The sequence below is a fragment of the Emys orbicularis genome, chromosome 25, assembly GCF_028017835.1.
Source record: "Emys orbicularis isolate rEmyOrb1 chromosome 25, rEmyOrb1.hap1, whole genome shotgun sequence".
Taxonomy (NCBI): Eukaryota; Metazoa; Chordata; order Testudines; family Emydidae; genus Emys; species Emys orbicularis.
Genome location: NC_088707.1, coordinates 7421758 through 7445610, shown reverse-complemented (window position 1 = coordinate 7445610; position 23853 = coordinate 7421758). Strand labels below are relative to the sequence as shown.

Sequence of the window (23853 nt, the reverse complement as noted above, 5' to 3'; positions counted from 1 at the left end):
AAATTGGGACAGGAGGGGTGTGTGTGTGTGGGGGGGGGGCAATAGGAGCCTATATAAGAAAAAGATCCCAAAATTGGGACTGTCCCTATAAAATTGGGACATCTGGTCACCCTAGCTGGCGGGTAATATTAACCTCTTAACTGCTGTTCTGGCAAGCACCCTGAAAGGTCTGCCAGCTTACACCTATCTCCTGGGGAACAGCGTCTGGGAGCAGCACACCTGGAGCACAGAGACGGAGTTTCATATTAAAATCTGCCTTAATTAATCAGTGCTTGGTGTGTTAATCAATCACTGCTGTTTATTCCTTCCCCGCCTCTCTCCTGCTGGTGACGGACACACACTGATCTCTTCAGTCCCCACCTGTTCCTCTATTTCTCACAGTGGAAAAACAAGATTTCCCCATCTCCCCAACCAACAAAAGATTCCTTGGTGGTTTGCAGCGCATCCCCGGGCGTCAAGAGACAGGAATGCCCCATGCTGGTCTTTACCTGGGGGGAAGGGGAGAAAAGCCCTGTTAATAATAATAATACTGCTTTACCGCTGTATAGATCTCCCCCTTCAAAGACCTCCGCCTGGGTAAAATATTCTAACCCAGGCCAGGAAATGAGCAAGCAGTGGCTCAGGGCCTAGCGCCCTGTGTGCTAATCATTAGGCCATCCTGCCTTCAGTTAAAGGACCAGCTCTCAAATAGCCTTCACAGCCCCGCTTTTCATCCAGCATTTTAGTCCAAAGGAAGCAGGAGAACTGACTATAACAGCGTCCCACCCCCTTGCTGGCTGCCCCAGCAGAGAGGCCAAGGTCTCTCTGGACCCCAGAGGCTGAACTGCCCTCCTGGCCCTAGAAGGGGGTCGGTCCCTACGTCCTCCCGACCCCAGATGTGCTGACAAGGCAGCGTAGCTACAGCCCCGGGGACCATCAGTCAGTAGGGCCACAGAGCAATGACAGACCAAGCCCGGGAGGCCTGATTCTCCCCTGGCTCCCCCCATTTCAAGCCCACTGACTGCCCAGGGAGAGCAATTAACCCTTAAAGGGGAGGAGCCACCTGCCCCAGGCCATGGCTTTGCCCCCCACCCAACCAATCAATTATCAAACCCACTCTGTGGGCCCTGACCCGGGTGGGGAACTCACTGCTGGGCCAAGATGAGCGGGACGTGGGCACTGTCCTGACGGCCCTGCAGTGGGGAGATCCTCTCGCCCGTGCGCACGTTGAACATGGGCAGGGTGGAGAGAGGGCGGGGCACGTCCCGGCTGCTGGCCATGTGCCTCAGCTCCTCCGTGTTGCCGTGGATCGTGTTGTGATGCACCATCTGGACACTGACAACCAAGAGATGGGGGAGAGCAGAGAGGACACAATTAGCCTGGCGACAGGGGATGTCAGCGGTGGGAGGGGAGGGGGAATAATAATTGATTTGTATTTGTGGTAGCACCTTGGAACCCTAGTCCTGGACCCCATTGTGCAGGGCGCTGTACGTTATGTATTAGGTGTATTACGGTAGCACCTAGGAACCCATCATGGGCCCAGACCCCATTGTGCAGGGCGCTGTACAAACCCAGGACAAAGATATGGCCCTTGTCCCAAAGAGCTGCTTCTCTCTCTCTCTCACACTCACCCCCCCCCCTCCCCCCGTGAGCTGAGCTCTGCAGGGATAGCGCAAACGGGATTTGAACGCCGATTCGCTTTGCTTCTTTAAAATCTGTCTATTCCTTAGCTGCATGGACACGCCACCGGGGAAACCAGTCACGTTGGGCCACACTCACGCATCACAGGCCCCCTCTGACCTCACAACGCACCAGGCTGCGCTACCACGGTTACCAGTCTGGGCCAGGGGCCAGAGGTGGGCTCTGCCTTGGAGCTCACCACTGCCTGCCCAGCCTCCTCCACGCAGGGAACCAGAGGGCCTGATTACCGGGAGCAACCAGCCGAGGAACAAGGCAAGGGTACTTCCAGCATTAAAGAGAGGCAGTTGAGTACTGGCCCCGCTGAGCCAAGCCGTGAGGAGCTAAAGCCCTCGCGTGTGACGGGCATCACCCAGCGCTTTCATAAAGGGGTTGTTAACGGAAGCTTTCCCCGGGTCCTCTGTGTCTTTCGAGCCGCGGGTCCCCGGGAAGTGGGACTCCGTGTGAACGTTCAGAGACTGATCAGAGCACCGAGGAGGAGAACCCGGAGAGCTACGCCAGGGCCAACCGCCCCACGTCGCGTCGTTCCAGCGTTTGGGGCCGCACCTCCAGCGGGAAACAAGACCACGCAGACAGGGCAGCCGGGAGGTGGCTCCAATCTGAAGGCAAGTCAAGGAGCAGTGTCTCCTATCGGCCGGCAAAATGACTGATCTGTGTGAACCTTGCGAGGGGTCCTCTTTGGACTCAGAGCCCCAAGATCCAACCACAAGCCCAGGAGCCCCCACGACCTCAAAGCATGCCAGCCCCAGCGTCTCGGAGCTCATCCTTTGGGCCGTGGCCACCTCCCCGAAATGCCAAGGCCTCTCCTTGGAGGCCCTGAAGAAGATAATCACCAAGGCAGGCTACGACGTGGTGAGGAACAAAACCCATTTCCTCCGTGTGCTCAAGGGGCTGGTCTCCAAAGGGCTGCTGAAGCAGATGACTGGGATGGGTGCCACAGGCTCCTTTCGTGCCGGCAAGAAGAAGAGGGATGTGAAGAAGAATCAAGTAGCTGGCAAGAAAAGGAAGAAGCCCGGGAGGAGGAAGGCACCCAAACGCGTGTCCTCCAAAGCCGGCCGGCCAGCCCGCCGGGGTAGGAAACGGCAAGCCGCCGAGTGAGGGATTGCATCCCCCCGCTGTGAAACAAGGCTTAATAAAGGGATCCGTGTATTTAAAAGCTCTCCCGTGTCTGGGCGAATCCTTTCAAGGCGGCTTCCTCTTCGCATCTCACTTTGAAAGTCAGGAGGGTGGGAGGCCAGGGGATGAATGCCTTCCCAGACCTCTGCATCAGTCTGGGCCATTGTGTGGGTGGGGAGAACTCTGCGGGATTACAGAACTGGTGCTTGGTAACTTGGCTGATCCTTCCCCGCTTAATCTTGAACTGGAGACCCTCCATGTGCTTTGAGAGCAGCCTGCTCCTCTTTCAGATGAGAAGGGAAACTGGGCTTTGGGCCAGTCAAGGTCTCGTGGCATAATTGGCACAAGTCAAGCTGTCTGTGCTCTCCTGAGTCCAAATTAGGGAGGCGGAATAAATCTATAATCCTCAGTTCCTCTTGCACGTTCAGTGGGTACAGGGTTTTTCTCCCCTCCCTTTACGATCATGTAGCTTTGCTGAGTGCTGTTAAACAGCTGTCATGTGCCACCCCAGAGATGGCAGCTAGGTGGAGTGATCTGTCAGGGCTCAGGAGGTGCCCGGAACGGGGATGTTTTCTGTTAATGTGTTAATAGGCCTGCATCCAACATGGGGAAATCTGATCTAAAGCTACACACACACACATCACAGGGTTCTTATGACATCACAATGCACCAACCATGGCTCCTATGGTTACCAGCCACATCTGGCCTTCAAAAGTGCCCTCAACAAGCAAAATGACGAATATGAGATGAGTCGTCCCAGGTTCCCTCCTCTGATTCAGTCACCCTGGATCCTCGGTTAATCCAGGTTCAGAGATACCTGAGAACGCTGGTACTTCCAATCCATCATCTTCCGGCTTCCCAAATCCACACAAGCATCAGGTTCTAGGCTCCACAACCAGCCCAGGCCATCAGGTTCTAGGCCAGTGGTTCTCAAACTATCGTACTGGTGACCCCTTTGACATAGCAAGCCTCTGAGTGCAACCCCCCCCTTATAAATTAAAAACACTTTTATATATTTAACACCATTATAAATGCTGGAGGCAAAGCAGGGTTTGGGGTGGAGGCTGACAGCTTGCGACCCCCCCCCCATGTAATAACCTCATGACCCGCAGAGGGGTCCTGACCCCCAGTTTGAGACCCCCTGTTCTAGGCTCTCCGACGAGTCCAAGCCATCAGGTTCTAGGCTCTCCGGCCAGCAAGCTGGTGCCAACCTTTCCAAGCTACCAAGTCAAGGTGTCTCCAAGCTCGTTCTGGAGGCTGTGACCACCCCCAGGAAGCATTCTGACCTTTCTCTGCAAGCTCAGCGTAGCCACTGGCTACCACATGGAGAGGAACAAGCACCATTTCCAGAAGGTGCTTGAGAACCTGGTCTCCAAAGAGCTCCTGCGGCAGCTGAAAGGCACTGGAGCTTTGGATTCCTTCACAATCAGCAAGAGGGTGGGAAAGAAGAAAGAGAAAGCAGCGCCCAAGAAAAGAGGGAGGCCCCCCAAGGCTGGGAGCAGAGCTGTAGCCAGAAGCCTGGCAGAAAGAGGAAGGCTGGTGCTGAGGGATCTTCCCAGGGAGCCAGGACGCTAGCCAGCCAGGCTGGGCAGCAGCCAGTCAAAGTGGGAGGGAGACCCTCCAAAGCCAGGGGGTGTAGCACTGCCATGAATATAAGATTGCACGTCAACGCTCCCGCGGCCAGGCTCGGCCTCTGGCACCCAGAAAAGATGAAGGGTGGGAAAGCACCTGAAGCCCTGGAGAAAGGAAGAGGGTGGGGGTGGAATGGATCCTGTGTTCCTGGGCCTGGGGCCTTTGCAAGGCTCTGAACTAAGTAGCCTCTAGTCACACCTATGTGGGGATGGGAGACCAGCCTGGGGCACATGCTCCAGACTCAGCCCAAAGAGCTGATCACAGAAACCAGGTGGAACGGAGTCGCTAGATGGGCTCGGGCATCTCTCATCTTTGAACACCCAGGGGAGGAGGGGGTCAGATCAAGCCAGAGGGGCAGATGGCGTTTGACAGGGCCTGGTCCCAGTCTGTGGAACGAACTCCCCCAGGAGCTAAGGCCCATCCCAAGCGACCTGGCATTTGGAGTGGAAGGTGGGGAGCGCTGCTCCCACCCACCTTCACACACGTTTCAAAGATCCAACCCTACAAAAACACATCCCTCCACTGCCCACACACTCCTCCCCTAGGGGAGAGGACACGATCCTCGCGTGACAGATGTTGGCTACGTTGCTGAATGCCCGACTGGAAGGTGCTCATATACTGCAGGGATGAGGGCAGTATGGGAACCTATAGAGACCGGAATAGCTCTAACTCCTTGGATGGGGCTGAAGGGAAAGATCCGACTTCTCATCCCTCTGAGTACAGCTGCTGGGGGACGCTTGGAGCAATTGTATCCCAAGGTGGGGACCCTGCCCCGAGACCAGGTCACTTTGGGAGAGCGAGTGGAGCTGAAGTAGGGGATGGGGAGTCCTCAGGTCTCCAAGGATCCGCCCCCCCCCTCCCCCAACGTTCCCGCAGCACAGAGCTGAACGTGGACGGACGCTCCCACGCTCAGGCATGCCGAGGAGGATCAGGGCGGAAGTGACTGAAATCAACACGTGGGTGGGTGACATCGACACGTCCCTCCACCCTCTAAAGCACCCCATGGGGAACCCGTCCAGTGAGGCCGGGCTATGAGGGTACTTACGGTCTGACATCACCAGCTGGGCCGCCGTGGTTACCGGGTTCATAGGCTGGGGTGGCAACTGCCGTGCAGCTCCCTGCTAGCCACACCCTGCCCATCGCCTGCCTGCTGAGAGCAGCCCGGACCGAGGGCTCCCCTGGGGAACCAGGCCCGGAGAGAAGGCAGCAGCCGAGCCGGGGGCCCTACCCAGGACCAAAGGGTGGGAGCGAGAAACCAACCAGCAGCTTCCCTGAGCAAAGCCAACGAGCTGCAGCGATCGCGAACGGGGCCAACGCCCAGAACAACGTTTCAGGGCTGGCGGTTGTCCCTCAAGCCCAGACAGACCCTGAGAACAGCCAGCGGGGGCAGCGGACACTCAATCAAGGAGCAAAATGACCAGCCACAGTGCCTCTGGCAAGGAGCCTTGCTCCGTTTCCTCTGATGGAGCTGGGGCTTGCAGGCCAAAGCTCCCCAGGCAGCACAAACCGAGGTGTCCCAGCCTCTCCCAGGCCATCCTGACGGCCGTGGCGAGCTCCAAGCCGCCCGTTCCCCTGGCAACCATCCAGGAGGCTCTTGAGGCTGGAGGCTACGCCATGGCAACGGGCAGAAACAAGCGCCGCTTCAAGAAGGTGCTGGCGAGGCTGGTGGCCAGGCAGCTCCTGAGGAAGGCGACGGGCACCCAGGCCTCCGGTGCTGCCAAAGCCCCCAAGGGGAAGGGCAAAGGCCACCAGGAAGACGAGGGGGCATCCAGGAAAGGGGAGAAGGCCACCGAGGAGACATTTTCCATGGTCTGCTTTGGGAAGAAGAAGAAGAAGGCCAAGGTCTGGTCATCTCTAGTAGGCAGCCATGGGAGGGGTGAAGCCCCCTCAAGCCCAGCTGGAAGCAGAGCTCAGTAAAGTGGCTGTTGTATTTCACCTCTTCTGGGTGCGGGATGGTCTGGCTGACTCGGAGCGGGCCGGCTGAGTTCCCTGAGGCAGCCCTGGGTCAAGCCAATTCCCTGGTGGAGTTACACAGCAGGGATGGCTCTGGCCTGTGAGGGGTCTGCCAGGAAATCCCAGGGCTGCTGTGGCTAGGGGCAGTGGATCCGTGGGGTGTAAGCCAGGCACACTCAGGACGTGCTCTGGCTAACGTTGCTGTTGAGCAGTCCCAGGTTCAATCCCTGCTACCGATGACTTGCCCAGGTGCGTGGTGCTTTAGTTTGAGAGTTACGGCCGAACGCAGGCCCGTGCCTACACACCCAGGATGCTGGGATTGAAGGGTTGGGGTCTTGCAAGGGTCATTCACATCTGTGGCTGGAATCTTCCTTTCCAAGTTCTCCTGGGTGCTGGTGCATTCTCCTGACCCCCCACCCCCAGCCCAGGTGCTGCTGCGGGGAGAGAGAGCTGGGGCAGCCTGCACCCCAGCCCTGAGCCCTTCATCCTTGGTTCCACCCCGGAGCCCTCACACACACCCCTGCACCCCAATCCTCTACCCCAGCCCTGAGCCCCCCCACTCCAAACCCCTTGGCCCCACCACATGAATGTTATGTGCACCAATATGGAGGTGATGTGTCACACTATATTGGTGCACATACCAAAATTCATTCCGCACACGTGTGGGGAAAAATTAGAGGGAACACTGCGCCAGACCACACGGATGGCAGGGCCAATCGTTCTGCAATGTGCTGGCATGTAGGGGACCAGCCAGGGCGTTGAATGCAGCAGGGTCAGGCCTCAGGGAAGGCGGCAACGCCTTGCACTGCTCCACAGCAAGGCTGGAGAAAATATGGTCCCGAGGAAGGATCACCACCATGCAGAGTCTTACAGGGGCTGGGGGGATGTGAAGGGAGGAACAGGATGTCCTCAGACTGGCAAGGACGGAATAACAAGAAACCTGCCCACAGCAGAGTGTCTGGACGGACACACGTGGGTGCACACTCAGCTACAATTCCTAGGCCACGTTCTCCCACTGCTGCACACAGGTGACTCCCAGGGAGCCCAGTGGAAGTCGTTATCCGGTGACAAGAGAACTGGGCCCACAATGGGCCGGATTTTCAAGTGTTCGGCCCCCCACAATCAGAACCAGGTTTTCAGAAGAGCTCCACTCCCATTTAGGCGCCCGAAGAAAGGTCAGGAGTCAGCGCCCCGTGCCTCCCGTTTGTGACACTCGTAGATGGATTTCCCAGTGAGCTCCGCAGCCAGCACGCACCCACCCCCTGGAGCTGTCTGCAAAACCTGGCCCTGCTGAGTGCTTCAGAGCAGCCTGGCCCTCTGCTCCGGGGAACACACGGGAGAGCTCAGCACTCTGGGGTCTCTGGTTAACATCTTGCAACCCACAACAATATGAGGACACTACACAGCAGGGTTAGGTCCCAATGAACCACGTTGACTAAACACGAACATGCCAAGCCTGGCTATATAGATCTTGCTGTTCTACCTGGCCGCTTCTAACACCCAGAACACCGCTAGCGGGCTTGCAAACTATTTAAAGGGATACTACCCTGCTCCTCTACAAGGGTGCCCATGCACAGACACACCCATATGCAGACATCACAGGGTGCGCCCGATGTCACAATCTACCAGACTCCGTTCTCATGGTAACCACTATGTTCTAGCAGCCCAAGAGGTGTGGCCAAGTGGGCTGGGTCTTATAGCTCATCGCTTGCTTGCCCTGTACCTTCGCCCCCAGCCTCACAGCTGACCACAGCCCAGAATCCAGCACGGTGAGTCAGACAAGGTGGGTACCTGGTGGGAAGAGGTGCGAGGCAGTCAGGCCAAGACGAGCCAAGGCAAGCCAAGCCAAGGCAAGGCTCTGCAAGGCCGGAGCTAAGAATCAGTGCGTCCCCAAACGCAACCATTGGGTGCAGCTTTTCCTGGGTCCTCTCCGGCGGCCAAGCCTTTTGTACCAAGAGCTGTCAAAAGCTGGACACACAACTCCAGCCAGAGGCTGGGCTGGGTGAGCAGGGCCAACACGCAGCGAGCCCGTTCCGGGACAGCAGGACGACAGGGTTTTAGCCACCTGGCGAGTCCCACGTCTCAACCCGGAACACACAGACAATACAGACATTTAGCTGGTCTGAAGGGGCAGACCATAAACTGGGACACGAGAGGGGTACAGGATACCCAGACAAGGAGCAGCAGCTCCCTTTGGCAAGCAAAATGGATGACGCAAAAAACCCTTCTGAGGTTCTTCCCCTGGATTCAGCCACCCCAGCTTCAGGGAACCCTGATCCAGAAGCCCCAGGTTCTGCTGACGTAGGCTCAGCTAACCCAACGGCAGAGACCTGTGAGAATCCCGAACAGCCTGAGGCATCTGGTTCCAGCCTCCCCAAGAAGACCAAGCCATCGGGCAGCCGGATCTCCAAACCATCCACCTCGCCTGGCGCCAGCCTCGCCAAGCTGTCCAAACCACTGAGTCAAGGACTCTCCAAGCTCATCCTGGAGGCTGTGGCCACCTCCAAGAAGCGCACCGGCCTTTCCCTGCAGGCTCTCAAGAAGATCATCGCGGCCACGGGCTACAACATGGCCAAGAAGAAGACCCACTTCAAGAGGGTGCTGTTGAGCCTGGTGACCAAAGGGCTCCTGCAAAAGCTGAAAGGCACCGGGGCTTCCGGCTCCTTTGGGATCGGCAAGGAGATGACCAAGAAGATGGGCCCAGGGCACAAGAAGAAAAAGGCCTCCAAGAAAAGAGGGAGGCCCCTCAAGGTCGGCATAGCAGCAACAAGCCTGGCCGAAAGAGGGCAGCTGCTGACGATGGATCTTCTAAGGAAGCCAAGCCGTCAGCCAGCCACGCTGGGCAGCAGCCAGCCAACACCTGAGGGATAGACCCTCCCCTACCACAGGTTTACCCCTGCGAGAAATAAAATGGTGGTTGTATTTAAACACTCCCCATGTCCAGGCTCATCCTTGGGAACCTGCCACCAGGAGAAGAGAGGGGGAGGGGTTGATGGAATGGTGATGTATTTACACCACGTGGGGCTCTGATCCCTTTACATCTCTCAAGCTATGGGGGGGGGGGCAAGTAGCACCCCTTTGCTGTTGGTCGAGCTGCTACATGGATCATGGGGCAAGGGACCCTCTGCTCTGCAAGGCTCTGTCGTTCCAATAAGCCAGAGGACTAAGGCCCGAACGACATGCGGTGATCAAAGAGGGCGCGCTGGGTTGTTGCAGAAGTAGGGATTGATAGTCCCCAAGGGAAGAGGTGCCCTTTATGGAAGGACTTGAAGGAGTGAGAGCCTGGACTGGGGAGGGCTTCCATGCATAGGAGCCGGTATGGAGGAAGGCATACAGATAGCCTGCAATCTGACCAGACAAAGCGGGAGGAGAAACAGAGGGGAAGTGATTTACCCAAGGTCACGCAATGAGTCAGTGGCAGAGCCAGGATTAGTACCCAGGCCCACCGAGTCCCAAGCTAGTGCCCTTGTTGCTCGCCCAAACTGCAGCGCAGGACAGCGTTTCCTACCCATCTCTGTGCCTCCCTCCCCCTCAATGTGTCAGTGGTATTTAGAGACTGCCCATCCCCCTGGTAGCAAGGCTCCGGTAAACTATATTACCTCGGGGGCATGTTAGTGAGAACCAGCTGTAACCTGAGTCACCTGCGGTGGCGCAAAATGCCTGGTGAGGTTCACTTGGTCCTAGTTAGCCGGGGATTTGGCTTCCCCACCCGTGAGTCGCTTGCAGTTTCATGGAGCTGGGTGCAATGCCCTCTGGGAGGCAGAGACTGGGACGCTGAGGTACCCGCTGGCCTTTATCCCAGGCTTCTGATCACACAAGCACTGGGGCTGGCTCCTGCTGCCAGCTGGCTTGAGCACCAGGCTGGCAGGTCGGGGACAGGGTCCCCTTTCTCTGACAGAGGCTCAGTAGCTTCCTGCTCTGGGGATATGTAGGGAGACACGCTCACTCCATCGCAGACAGACTTAGGCCCGCTCCAGCCCGTGTGCACAGACACGCACTCAGGACACAGCCTGTCAGCTCCCTTCTGCCACCCCTGGATAAGAGTAACTTCCATGGCAAGCAGCAGGAGAGCCTCGAACCCCATGCCCGTGGGCCTGCTGGGCGCCATTTCAATCAAAACAAGGGCCTTTGGACAAATTACATCTTGGCAGAGCCTTCAAATCTCTAAATCGCAGTCTGGAAAAATCGCGATACGGGGTGACACACACACACACGGGCATCACAGGGTCTTTCTGACATCACAACAGGCCCAGCTTTGCTGTCACGGTTACCGCCAGGTTGTCCTGAAGCCCAGGGATATCTGTGATAGGCCAGCCACCTCGCATGGAACTAGCTGACTTGATCGCTGGGAGCCAACTTTGGAATCCAGCAGGAGGGATTGAGCTGAGTCCATTTCCCCAGGTACCTAGAGGGAGAAAGTCCTCAAAGAAAACACCAGCCATGCCAGGATCCTGGATCGCCAAGTCAGCCTGCGAGGAACCAAAATTGAAAAGTAGCTGCAAAAATTCAGCACTTTCACTCAGGAAACGGTGAATCGGCAGCTTTCCTGGGTCCTCTCCTAACCCAGATCCCTGGAAATTAAACCCAAGGAGCTGTGGAAATCGGTCTGAACGTGGAGCCCACGCCAGGGTCTGGGTTTGCTGAACGGAGGCCGATCTGCACAGTGCTGGATCTGGAGCCACCAGGCTGCCTACTTCATTCCAGGGTTTGGTGCTGCATTTCAAACTGGAAAATACACAGTAAACAGGCAGGGAAGACACCTGGCTGCCAGCCCACCAAGCAAGGAGCAGTGAGCAAAATGACTGATACAAGTGAGTCTTTCCAGGTCCCGTCCTCAGAGTCAGCCACCCTCGATGCAGCCACTGCGGTCTCAGATAAGCCAGATTCAGAGAGAACTGAGAAAACTGATACTTCCTGTCCATCGGTTTCAGCCTCTTCAAATCAGCCCACGCCATCAGGTTCTAGGCTCCTCAACCAGCCCACGCCATCAGGTTCTAGGATCTCCAAGCAGCCCAAGCCATCAGGTTCTAGGATCTTCAACCAGCCAGCTGGTGCCAACCCTTCCAAACTATGGAGTCAAGGTGTCTCCAAGCTCATTCTGGAGGCTGTAGTCATGACCAAGGGGCGCTCAGGCCTTTCCCTGAAGGCTGTCAATAACTGTGGCCCCTGGCTACTACATGAGGAGGAACAAGCACCACTTCCAGAGGGTGCTCAAGAATCTGGTCTCCAAAGGAGTCTTGCAGCAGCTGAAAGGCACATGAGCTTTGGGCTCCTTTGGAATCGGCAAGGGGGTGGGAAAGAAGAAAGAGAAGGCAGCGCCCATGAGGGAGGCCCCCCAAAGACTGGGAGCAGGAGCAGGAACCCTGGCAGAAAGAGGAAGGCTGGTACTGAGGGATCTTCCCAGTGAGCCAGGATGCCGGCCAGCAGCTGGTCAAAGTGGGAGGGAGAACCTCCAAAGCTGGAGCTCTAGCACTGCCCTGAAGACAAGGTTGCATTTCAACTCTCCCACAGCCAGGCTTGGCCTCTGGCACCCGGAAGGGTGGGAATGAGACCTATCTGATAGCAGCCGGAGAAGGGGGAGGAATGACACAGGTGCCAGCTCAGGGTGAGGTCCTGTAGGAGCTTGACCTATGTCTACACTGCAGTAAAACAGCCGTGGCTGGCCCGGCTCAGCAAACACTCAGGCTCTAGAATTGCAGTGTCGAGGGCTGCAGCCTGGGCTCGGGGACCCGCCCCCCTTGTGGGATCCCAGAGCTTGGGCTCCTGCCTGAACCCCACCATCTACACAGCAAATGTATAGCCCCATAGCCCAAGCCCCATGAGCCTGGATCAGCTGACACAGGGTGGACTTACCCTTCAAGGCCTCGAGGCCAGGCTCATGGCAGGCCTCCAAAGCACACCATGTACCAGCCTTGATGATTCAGTAGGTGGCGCTCTCCTTTCTGAGCTCATCCTGGAGGGTGAGGGGGAGACTTTGCTACTGGTGGCTCCTCTATTCAGCTGCAGCCATTGGCCTGCAGCTATTTGTTCTCATTAACGATCCCCTGATACCCCTCACAAGAGTTGAGGTATTTAGCCCCGGAGCTCTTCCTAAAATCCTATTCGGGGATTTGCATCCTGCTTCAATTGGCAGCCTCCTGCACTTCCTGTCCTAAACGGTGGCTGTATGTGCTGTTCAATACTCCCTTGTTCCATTCCAGAGGTGGCTGCATTTCACTGGTGGGCAATGTGACCTCCTACCTATGTATATCAGCGCTTGGGGATGAATTGGGTTATAGAAATGCGAGAGATTAATTATTCATCTGTGTGACCCTTCGTCCCTGCAGAGGAAGGCAGGGAATGAAGGTGACGGGAGCGGGATCCGGGAGCTGGACAAGCCTTTTAAGTCCAAGTTTGAAAGCTGCCTCGACCTGCCCTGAGGGTCAGTCAACAGAGGTCTGCCCAGGCCAAGGCAGGGACCTGCGTCCGGATCTGCCCACACTCAGGAGTCACGTCAACGTGACAGCTGTGACATAGGAGGGGGGAGGAGAAAAAACTCCCAGGTGTGTACATGACTTGGTGTGTACCCCCCCCACCCCCCAAACACAGGCCCACGCTCACCTGCACGTCGGCAAGGAAGCGCACAAAACGCCCAAGCCCGGAAACGTGTTAAAACACAAACAGGCGGAAAACTCACAAACGTCACACACACACCAATCCGCCCCACAAACCCACACCGCCACACAAACCTCACACACACCCATGCAGACACAATGGTGAGCACTGAATCACTTACTCAGAGGTCTTCAGATCCCTTTTGTGCCTACAGGGGGAAAAGAAAGGTGGGAGTGGTCATGAGACATTGCCAATAGCTGAGCTTAAAATTGGCATCAGCTAAGCCCGCTTGCCTCCCAGGCCCCAGCAGAGATAAAGCATAACTTTAAATAACCCTTGAGCAAGTGTTTATAGACAGCCTGGCCAGCCCCAGCTGCGTGAACCGCAGCAAGGAGTAAAGTGTGTGCGCACCGCTGCCCTCTGTTGGAGGGACTCAGAGCTGCTGTGTGTCATAGCCCCAATACGGCTCACAGCTAGTGGAGATCCTCCTACGGCACAAGTGGCTGTTGCAACAATTGGGCCAAGAAATGTACCTGCGGTGTGAGCTCAGCTGTTCAAAGGTCATAAGATGTGACAAAAGATGAGCTGCGGGAGCTGAGCCCTCTCTCCGCCACCGTGACAGACGGGGGCATGATGAGTTTCCCAGAGAGGGGGAAATTCACCCCAGAGCAGAGGGGCCAGCCGAAAATCCAGGCACATCCGCAGCCCTCAGGGTGCTAAGTGCTTTGGCAAGGGTGGATTTCATTCAGCCCCAGGGGGCTCCAGCCATCAGCAAACAGGGAAATCCTGAGCACCCCAATCAGCCGGGGGGCGGGTGGGGGTCTCCAGCTGATTCCTACATCCCTTCCCATTTCCTGGCTCCAGGGGCGTCTGTCCAACTTACACTCCCTCCCTCCTACAGTACATGATGTAGGCCAGGAGGAGGCCGAGCAGGAGGGCCACCAGCAGAGGTAGCAAGATGGTCAGCAGATAGTCAGCCAAGAATGCCTTCTCAGGGGAGTCTGGGGGGGGGTTGTATTCGCTGCCCTCTTCCAGCACCCCGTCGCCCCAGACGGGCACCCCCTCCGTGACGCTGAGGCTGGAGAGATCGGCCTGAAGGAGGAGAAGAGAGAAAGAAGAAGCCAGGACGCCGTCAGGATCGATCATGGTCTCTCGGGGGGGGAAGCCATCTCGGCAGCTGCCCTGGAAGTAGAGTTTATGCAGGACGACGGTCGCCCCCGCTGCCAGCAGAACAACGTGAGGCTCTCTGGGCTGGAGTCACGCCAAGGCCTCACGCTGGCTCGCTGCACAGAGATGAGTTCTATCCAGACAGGATTTCTCTGGTCCCGGATGGAGAGGAGAGCAGGGGCGTGAAACCAGAGAAGCCTCCCCCATGGAGGACTGAATAGAGATGAGACCTCTAGGGATCCCTAGAAATTACTATGGACTTAGGAAGTAAAGGATGATGGGCTGGGGTTAAGGCGGTGAACTGGGACGCTGGAGAGCAGGGATGTACCCCAGGGGTGCCGTACACTCCCTGTACGCCCCCATCTTCCTGCACCTTCGTTCCCCGGCTGTAAAACAGGGACAGACTCTTCCTTTGGCTGTGAGCCCTTTGCCACTCCCGCTGCGGGTCCAGCCCCTGGCCCACCCGGGCCCTCATCTGAGTTGGGGCCACTAGGTGGCACTGCCCTAATACAGATCCTTAATAATAATGGTTGCCTATTGACTGCCGCAGCGGGAGCTTTAGTGAAACATCCTATTAATTCCCATAGGGTGGAGCGGGAGCCCTACAGCCAGGGGAACGTTTCCTATCGAATCCACTGGGATTTGCCCATAAGCATCCCCAGTTATCCCAACTTCCTGAGCACTGGGACCATGCCTCCTCCCCACCCCCCCGGACTTAATGAGACTGTGCCAGCCCCATGGTTCAGACCCTGCATGAGGGCCTGGCGGAGCTCACTACCCCCCCAGCCTTCTCCAAAGGAGCCACCTCCCTCTGCTGGCGGAAAGGAGCACTGCGGCTGGCCCTATACATTCGGGAGCTGAGTTACTGGGGATTTCCCGTGAACATGACCGTTTGATTCGTTATTACGCTGCAGAGAGTTCCTCTTTCTCCGTGGCTAGCATCACGCTGCGGTGTCAAGCGCCCCTCTGCGCTGCATCGCCCTCCCTTTTACTGAGACCTGGCATTTGTCTTCCAGCAGCACCTAGAGACGCCAGCTGAGATCACGGCCCAGCTGTGCTAGGGGCTGTACATACACACAAAGGCCAGGGTACAAACAGAGGTTACATCGGTTTAAGTAAAGGCACCGATTTAGTTAAAGCAGGTGCAGCTTTGTGTGTAGACTAGGCCATTGCAAGAGCCAACCCCTGCCCCAGAGAGCTTATGGCCTAAATCGACAAGGATGGGAGGGGAAGAGACTTGCCCGAGGTCACCGAGCAGGTCAGTAGCAGAGGCAGGAATAGAACCAAGTCTCCTGATTCCCAGCACAATTCCCGATCGATTGACCGTGCGAGGCCCTAAGGTTCACCTTTGCTGTTGCGCAGAGATATGTAATCGGTGGCGTCTCCTAGTGCACTAAGATGGGACGCCAGCTCTGGGCAGGGGGTCTAGGAAACCCAGGTGAAATCAGTGGCAATACTCCCATGGATTTCGCCGGGCCAGGATTCCTCCCCTCCCCAGCCCCGGTAGTAAGGGGTGGATATGAGACACCCCGGGCAACGCAGACATTGTCAAAGGCCCTCACCAAGGTAATGTTGCACCAGTCGACTCTGAATTGAGGGCTGAAGCTGTCGTAGCAGGTAATGACCGGCTGCTGATCCAAGCTGCACCTGAACTGGTTGTCGGAGGACTTGGTCTCCAGCAGGCAGTCGGAGAAAGGCCTGCGGGAGCCCACCTTGATGTAAACCCTGGGAGGAGACGCACAGAGGGACAGGAATGGTGGGAGGAAGAGGGGTTAGGTGTAACAGCTCGCAAGAATGTCGGTCCTGCCAGCCCCAGCCTACGTCAGCTAGCGAAGCTGTGGGGAGCAGCTTGGGAGCCCCCCAGCCATGGGGAATGGTCCAGGAGCCCCCACAGCTGTGGGGAACAGACCGGGAGCCCCTTGGCTGTGGGGAGCAGTCTGGGATCTCTCTGACTGGTAGAACCAGCCTAGGAACTCTTTGGCCCCATGGGCCAAGCCCTGGCTCTAAGGAGTCTCCCAGAAGTGTGAGCTGAGGGGCCAGGCTGGGGGCCCCCGGGAGCGCTTGCACTGGGCGGCCTCGAGAAGGCACAGAACCATGGAAGCCAATGGGGAGTTTGTTGTCTGTCCCGTCATAGCTGATGTTCAACGGGAAAGGTCTCTCTCCCTACCCCTCCTTCCTGCCCTCGATGGGCAGGGGAACACGGCCTCCCCGGTCCAAGGCTGACGTGATGTTGATGATACTCCAGTCCTTCTGCTCCAGCATGATGTCCAGGGCTTGCTGGAACTGCTTCTGCGCGTCCGCCGGCAGCACTTCCTCCACGTCTCGGTTCTTCACGAAGAACTCCGCCTGGTACGGCATCTGGGCGTCTGCGGTGAGGGAGCAGAGAGACCCCGTTGGGAGGACATTGGGGTTGGACCTGCAGAGACCTCATAAGGGCCTTGGAGTCTTATGGCCAGGACCTCTGGCATCATGCTTAGGTGTCTAGGGGAAGGGGCACGCTCCAATGGATGCTGGGAGGGCTGGGCGGTATCACTCTCTTGACATGGCAGATGGGTCCATCATTGCACCATCAGGTCAGGGCTGTTGTTGGCTCCTCCTTGCCCTGCTCAGGCGAGGGGATGGCGACGGACCTGGGCTAGGCTGGTTGCTAGGAAACGGGTATGGGTAGCGATGGCAGGGAAGGTGGGGGCGTTACCTGGGGAGGGGACAATGGTGAAGATGACCCTTTGCCGCACAGTCTCGTACGTGTGTCTGTTATACGCCGTCACCTGCCACACGGAGAAGAAGAAATTGTTTCGGATCCTCGTACGGAACAAAATGGCCGCCGGCCAGGTCACGTCCCACTTAGGCCATCTCCTTCTGCTGGGGAGGTTGGCTCAAATGGCAGACACGGGCAGGCGGCAGAGAAATCCAAGCTCCAGGGGGTTTGCCTTGTTGTCCTTGAATGGGGAGATAGCTCGCGAGTGCCCAGTCAATAGGGGGCTGCCCTGGGCATAAAAGGAAAGGGAGCCCCCAGGTTGCGGCCTGCTCAGGTCTCCATAGGACTTTGGAGCTGTTTGGCTTTATTGTGTTAGGTTTAGTCAAGTTTACCAAGCGTTTACCGCCCCCCTTGGCTACGCCGACACAGCCAGGCACCCCCCCACACACACACACACAAGCAACATGGGTCCTTACTCCCTCAGACACACACACACATGGCAACCAAGGCCACCAGAACCCCGCTCCAGCCCCATACACCCACACCACTCCGAACAGCACCCATCGCCACAAAGCGACCCACAATGGCCCAAAGCCACACCACTGCCCACCAACACGCTGCCTCCCGCCAGCGCCCCAGGGCTCTGTGGGGGACAGCACCGGCCCCGTACCTCGATGAGCTGCCTGCCGACGTCCTTCGTGGTGGGTGACCCGTAGAGATAGCCTGGCCGGTACGGCCCGCGTTGGGTGTACCGCAGCCACCTAGGCAGGTCGGGGTATCCCAGCAGTTGGGCGTGGAAGGTGATGGGGGTGTCGGACGGGATCTCTGAAAGTATCCGTTACACATGCACATGGTTAATCCGTCACCGCAGTATCTGGGCGCCTTCCATGTAAAATCAATGGGAGCAATCAACCGACAGCAAAGTCCCCAATGGACTTCCTGGGGAGAAGGGAGGGGAGCTGGGGAGAGGCAGACAGAGGAGGCACCATCCCAGCATCCCAAGTTTCATACCACCCCAACAGCGATGGGACCTTCCATGGAGCCAGTTCCTACCCCACGGCCTGGCTGGTAGATGGAGCCACGCCCTACACTGCTGTGTGCACTGCTCCCCCTGGAGATCCCAGGGGCCACTAGAGAGACAGCTGGAGAGATGCTGGTCCCCTTCCCTATCCTCGGCTTGTCCGCCTGTCCTTCCACGGCGAGCGCCTCCGAGCAGGGACCGGCCCTTACTGCATGGCTGGAAAGGGCCTGACCCAGAGTGAGAGCTACTCAGAATGAGTAATAATAATGGCAGATAGCTGTATATGAGAGAGAGATACTGCAGACAGACAGACATTGGGGTATGTATGGTGATAGAGAGAAGTGTATGGTGACGATAGATTAGATTAATATTGGGATATGTAGATAGATAGATAAATGAGTGTGTATGGGGATAGATAGATAGATATCAGGGGTGTATGGGGATAGATCGGTTAGATTAGATATTGAGGGTGTCTGGTGATAGATAGATTAGATTAATATTGGGATACGTATATAGATGAGTGTGTATGGCGATAGATAGATTAGATATTGGGGGTGTATGTGGATAGATAGATGGGGGGTGTCTGGTGATAGATAGATTAATATTGGGATATGTATGTAGATAGATAAGTGTGTATAGGGATAGATTAGATGTTGGGGGCAGGGCCAGCTCCAGGGTTTTTGCCAACCCAAGCGGCGGGGGGGGGGGAGAAAAGCCGCGATCGCAGTCGGCGGCACTTCGGCGGCAGCCATACCGCACGGCTTTCTTCTTCAGCGGCAGGTCCTTCCCTCCGAGAGGGACCGAGGGACCCGCCGCCAAAGAGCCTGATGTGCCGCCCCTTCCCCTTGGCCGCCCCAAGCGCCTGCTTGCTGAGTTGGGGGGTGTCTGGTGATAGATAGATTAGATTAATATTGGGATATGTATATAGATAGATGAGTGTGTATGGGGATAGATAGATTAGATTAATATTGGGATACGTAGACAGATAGACAGATGAGTGTGTATGGGGATAGATAGATTAGATAGATATTGGGGGTATAGGGGGATAGATAGATAGATAGATTAGATTAATATTGGGATATGTAGACAGATAGATGAGTGTGTATGGGGATAGATAGATTAGATAGATATTGGGGGTGTATGGGGATAGATAGATAGATTAGATTAATATTGGGATATGTAGACAGATAGCTAGATGAGTGTGTATGGGGATAGATAGATTAGATTAGATATTGGGGTATATGGAGCGTTGATATATACATTTCCTGTTAGTCCTACTGCTTGGTCAGTCCATGTTGGAGGGTGGACAGAGAATGGTACCAGCCACCTTTGGACCCAGTTCCCGGTGGAGACCCGGTTATGGGGCTGAGCTGACAGTAGGAATGCAGGAAGCCGTTTGCGTGGGGCCAGGGCGGGCGTGGGGCTGTGAGATCCTCCCGGCGCACTCACTCACCGCTGTAGTTCTTGCGGATGGAGGGAAAGGCCCCCTGGAAATGCTCCCTCTTCAGCTCATGGACGAAGATGGCTCCGGCCACGGGGGAGACGTTCCGATCGGGGAGAGCAGCCAGGAGCCCAGCCAGGAACACCACTGCGGGAGGGACGGGGTTACAGCCGGTGGCCTGGCGGAATGCGGGCGTCCTGTGGCCACATGGGCTCCCCCAGGTCCAGCCAGGAGGAGACAAGGGGTGCAACGGGCAACCAGCCAGATGAGAAGCTTGGGGGGAATGGTGTGGCAGAGTGGATGTGGCTGGGGCCTGTGAGTCCAGAGAGCCTGTGATCTTGGGCAAGCTGACCCCCTCCTTCTGGGTCAAAGGGGGAGCCGCTCGGCACCTCCCTCTTCCAAGCACTGGGAGACTTGGGCATAAAACGCCCAACTCGAGAGCCCAGGGGGAGGGAGCAGCCTTAGGGTTGCCAACTTTCTAATCGAATACCCTAGCCCCGCCCCTTCCCTGAGGCCACACCCCCTGCCCCGCGGCCCTGCCCCCCGCTCAATACATTGCCCCTCCCTCCATGGCTCGCTCTCCCCCACCCTCACTCGCTTTCACTGGGCTGGGGCAGGGGAGTGGGGTGTGGGAGGGGGTGAGGGCTCTAACTGGGGGTGTGGGCTCTGGGGTGGGGCCAGAAATGAGGGGTTTGGGGTGCAGGAGGGGCCTCCGGGCTGGGGGAGTGAGGGCACCATCTGGGGGTGCAGGCTCTGGGGTGGAGCCAGAAATGAGGGGTTTGGGGTGCAGGAGGGGGCTCTGAGCTGGGCCTGGGCTGGGCCAGGTGCAGGCTTACCTCCGTTGGCTCCCGGTCAGCGGTGCAGCGGGGGTGGGGGGGGCTAAGGCAGACTTCCTGCCTGTCCTGACTCTGTGCTGCGCCCCAGAAGCGGCCAGCAGGTCTGGCTCCTAGGCGGAGGCACAGCAAGTGGCTCTGTGCGCTGCTCTTGCCTGCAGGCACCGCCCCCGCAGCTCACATTGGCCGCAGTTCCTGGCCAATGGGAGTGTGGAGCCGGTGCTTGGGCAGCACACGGAGCCCCGTGGCCCCCCCGCCTAGGAGCCGGACCTGCTGGCTGCTTCCGGGGCGCAGCGTGGTGCCAGGACAGGTAGGGACTAGCCTGCCTTAGCTCCACAGCACCGCTGACTGGACTTTTAACGGGCCGGTCGGCGGTGCTGACTGGAGCCACTAGGGTCCCTTTTCGACCTGGAGTTCCAGTCGAAAACCAGACACCTGGTCACCCTATAACAGCCTCCACAAACCAAACTACAGCCCCCCAAATAGGCCCTTCAGACCCCCCGGGGGGAGCTTGGACCCCAGCCGGAACCCCCAAAGCTTAGAGCAAGACCCGGCTTCAGGCCGCCAGCTGGCTCTGAACTCGGTTGGCTCTGTGCCACCTTCCCACAGAAGCCTCCTGCCTTGCGGAGCCAGCCGCTGGTCCCAGGCACGGCAAGCCCGCTGGGGGGGGGGGGGGGGGGAACCTGGCCTGTGCGGAAGCCAAACCCGTCCCACTACGCCTGCAGCTTGGGGCACGGGCGCCTCTGGCTATATTTAGCCAGTGCTGCTTGGGCTCGTCCGAGTTCCTGGATTCTCCTTGTTAGTCACCCGTGGCTCTCCGGGCTGGGGCCAGTGGCAGGGTGGGTGTCTCTGTCTGTGCACCCCTCGCCCCTAGGGAGGGGCATTGCATTGAGCCCCGTGTGTCACGCTCAGAATAGCCTCCCCTACCCCCTTCCTCTCCTTGTTCGGGCCTTTAGGCTGGCTGCTGGCATCTCTCCCCCAGCCCCCCGGCTCTGCCACACAGATAGACCCCCGCCCCCGCCCCCGCTGCAGAGAAACCCCGGGGCAGAGAGAGGATGTTACTTGCCCGCAAGGAAAGGAGTCCACAGCAGCCTCCGGGCTGCCATCTTTGCCCCGTTCGCCTGGGAATCCAGCCAGACCCACGCTCTGATTGACAGGGACAGGCCGTCAGGACAGACAAGGCGAGGGAGGGATGGGGTGGGGGGGGAGTCTAGACAGGCTGGGACCGAGCTCCAGAGCTGGCTGTCTAGCTAACAGCCCCAGGGGAGCCAAGTGCCGCTGGGTATGTGCCCAGGGGGTTATAACGGGAGAGCTGATTAACCTGACTGCACAGTGCCTTGTTCTCCAAGAGCTACAAGTGCCAGAGGCTGCACCACACGGGGTTTTCCCGCTGGCCATGCCCAGCAGCAACGCCCTGGCACCACAAGGAAGCCACCTCTGAGGGGGGAGCCAGCAGGTGGCAGAAAGGGCGAGCGAGGCCAGCTTAGGGCCCGGAGTGGAGGAGCATGCTGCAGCCAGCGGGCACCGCGGGACACTGCCCCAACGACCCCCCTTGTTTTCACAGGAGTCCCCTGGGAATGAGGGGACCTGCCGCAGAACAGCACCCCCTGCTGGGCCGGATTCAGTGGCAACTCCCTGGGCAGAGCAATCCCCGATAGCCCCTCGCACACACCCTGGCCCAGGCAAGCAGGCCCCCTGCCTGACTCGGCTTAGCCTGGGAGAGCTAACGGGATTACAGGTGGAGGTGGTCTGGCTGCGGGCCCAGGGCCGAGTGGGGAGCGGCCTCTGCCATGGAGGACCCAGCCCTGCCAGCGCTCGGGCGGGGCAGGGAGAAAGCGGCGACTGATGTTCTGGATCCAGACACGTTTTAGGCCCCTGTCTGCCAGACCTCCCAGCCTTCTCCTCCCCCCATCCTTTCTTCCTCCCACTGAGCCCTTGATCTCCCGGCCAGGTAAAACCTCCCACGCACCAGCTGTCTCAGCACAGAGTCACCACTTGCTGCTCTGATTCTCTGCTGTGTCCGGGATCCCGGGGCCCTTGCCCGGCTCGGGGGACGGCACTGCCAGGGAGAGGGGGCTGGCCATGCGGCCTGCGAGCCCTGGCTGGATTGTTCCACTAACCTCCCTGTGAACCTGCCCCGGGCTCAGCGATCGTCACCGCTCGGGCTCATCTGCCCACCGCGGCTGGGTAGGCTGGCTTGTGGTGGCGTGATGCACAGAGCAGCCGCTCCCTCTGCCCGGGGGGGAGCCCTGCGTCCCACCCTCCAACGGCCCCACCTGGCCTGGGGGGGACTGACAAGCAGAGGCCAGCCAGATCCATAACCTGGTGGGTAACGCTGAGTGCCAACTCCCCCCACACTTCTCCGATTCATCCCGGGGGCGAAAGGGGAGCCCTTACAGAGCAGCAACCTGTTTTCACAGAAGGATCACCTGGCACCAAAATGCAGCCACCTCTGGGCTGGGAGAGTGGTCTCTGTAGCTCCTTCAGCCCCCGGCCTCTCTGCCAAGGCTGCCAGCCAGGAGGGCAGTTGTGGCTTGCAGGCTTTTGGGACGTCTCTAGGAGCTGGAGTGAGCACCAGCAAATCTTGCCCCGGAGGTCACTGCATACAGAGCAGATAGCGATGGTTTCATAGGGCCGAGTTTGCCCCCAGCGTGCTGAGCTCTTGGGAAGAGCTGGCCCCAACGGTGGGGGGCTCAGGTCTTAGCCCCCACCGACCCGGGAGAGGCCGACTAACCCTAATGACGCCATCCTGCGCTTGCACACTGGGCGGCAGGAGCCAAAGACTCCTGGAAGCATCTCAGCTGGAGTGACGCCGGCTTTCAAGCCAGTTGGCTTGGCCGTCTCCTGTCAGATAGGGAAGGGATGAAGAGGCGCCATTGGAAAGCTCCAGGCGTTGGTCTAGCACCGGCAGAGCCTCCTGCCTCTAGGGCACCGGCTGACACCCACAGCAGGCGGGCGCGATCGACCACCGTGCCCATCCGGTGTGCGGTCTACATGGAATGAGCTAGAGGGTCTCAGACCAGCTCCACCAGAGCAGATGTCCCCTCTGGGTCTAACCGATCCCCATGGATCAGGTCTCCGTGTCCTTACTCACGCCGAGCAGCGTCTTGCTCCTGGACGGCTCCCATTGAAATCAGGGGAGCGACTCGAGGAGCCAGGGGCCACTCACCGACGTGGGGAAGAGAGGCAGAATTCGGCGAGACACCTTCACTGATCAGGCCTAGGTTTCACTACCGTTACTGTGAGCTGAGTCCTCCAGATCTCCCCACACCCGGCCCGTTCTGCCCACAGACCCCACTCCGGGGTCTCTCGAAGGGGCAGCTCCCATTTCTCTAACTATACAATTCAAGGGATCTAGTGGATGAAAATACAAACCACACAGATCATAGAATCATAGACTATCAGGGTTGGGAGGGACCTCAGGAGGTCATCTAGTCCAACCCCCTGAAGCCACTGTTCTCGGTGGAGAGCCACGTTCTGTACAGAAAAGCCAAGGACTGAATGAGCAATCGGAAAGGATTCCCCTCTCTTGCCCAGCCCTAGAGGGCCGGGTTGAAGTGTCACGGATAGGTGGAGATGAGGGGTGGGGAGGGAGCCTGAACAGATGCTGAGCGTTGTGGGTAAGCAAAGGCCATCTCTAGCACAATGAAACGGGGACAGGGAGAGGATAAAGGCTACACACTGGTCACTATGCTGCAGGACACGGGCCTCTAGGAAAACA

General features: G+C 58.0%; 2 protein-coding genes across 2 annotated transcripts; one reads left to right on the top strand and one right to left on the bottom strand.

Annotated features, from left to right (window-relative positions):
* Nucleotides 1-1124: 1124 nt before the first annotated feature.
* Nucleotides 1125-21238, bottom strand: SGCA (sarcoglycan alpha). Its single transcript, XM_065422655.1, has 9 exons — nucleotides 21199-21238; nucleotides 19312-19446; nucleotides 17508-17662; nucleotides 16835-16907; nucleotides 16307-16505; nucleotides 15702-15864; nucleotides 13856-14064; nucleotides 13154-13180; nucleotides 1125-1314 (listed from the first exon to the last, which is right to left on the bottom strand). Exons 1-9 carry the CDS (start codon nucleotides 21236-21238, stop codon nucleotides 1125-1127), a joined length of 1191 nt encoding a protein of 396 aa, XP_065278727.1.
* LOC135894542 (histone H1t-like) lies at nucleotides 8584-9249 on the top strand. Its single transcript, XM_065422657.1, has one exon. The coding sequence runs from the start codon at nucleotides 8584-8586 to the stop codon at nucleotides 9247-9249; it is 666 nt and encodes a 221-aa protein (XP_065278729.1).
* Nucleotides 21239-23853: the final 2615 nt, after the last annotated feature.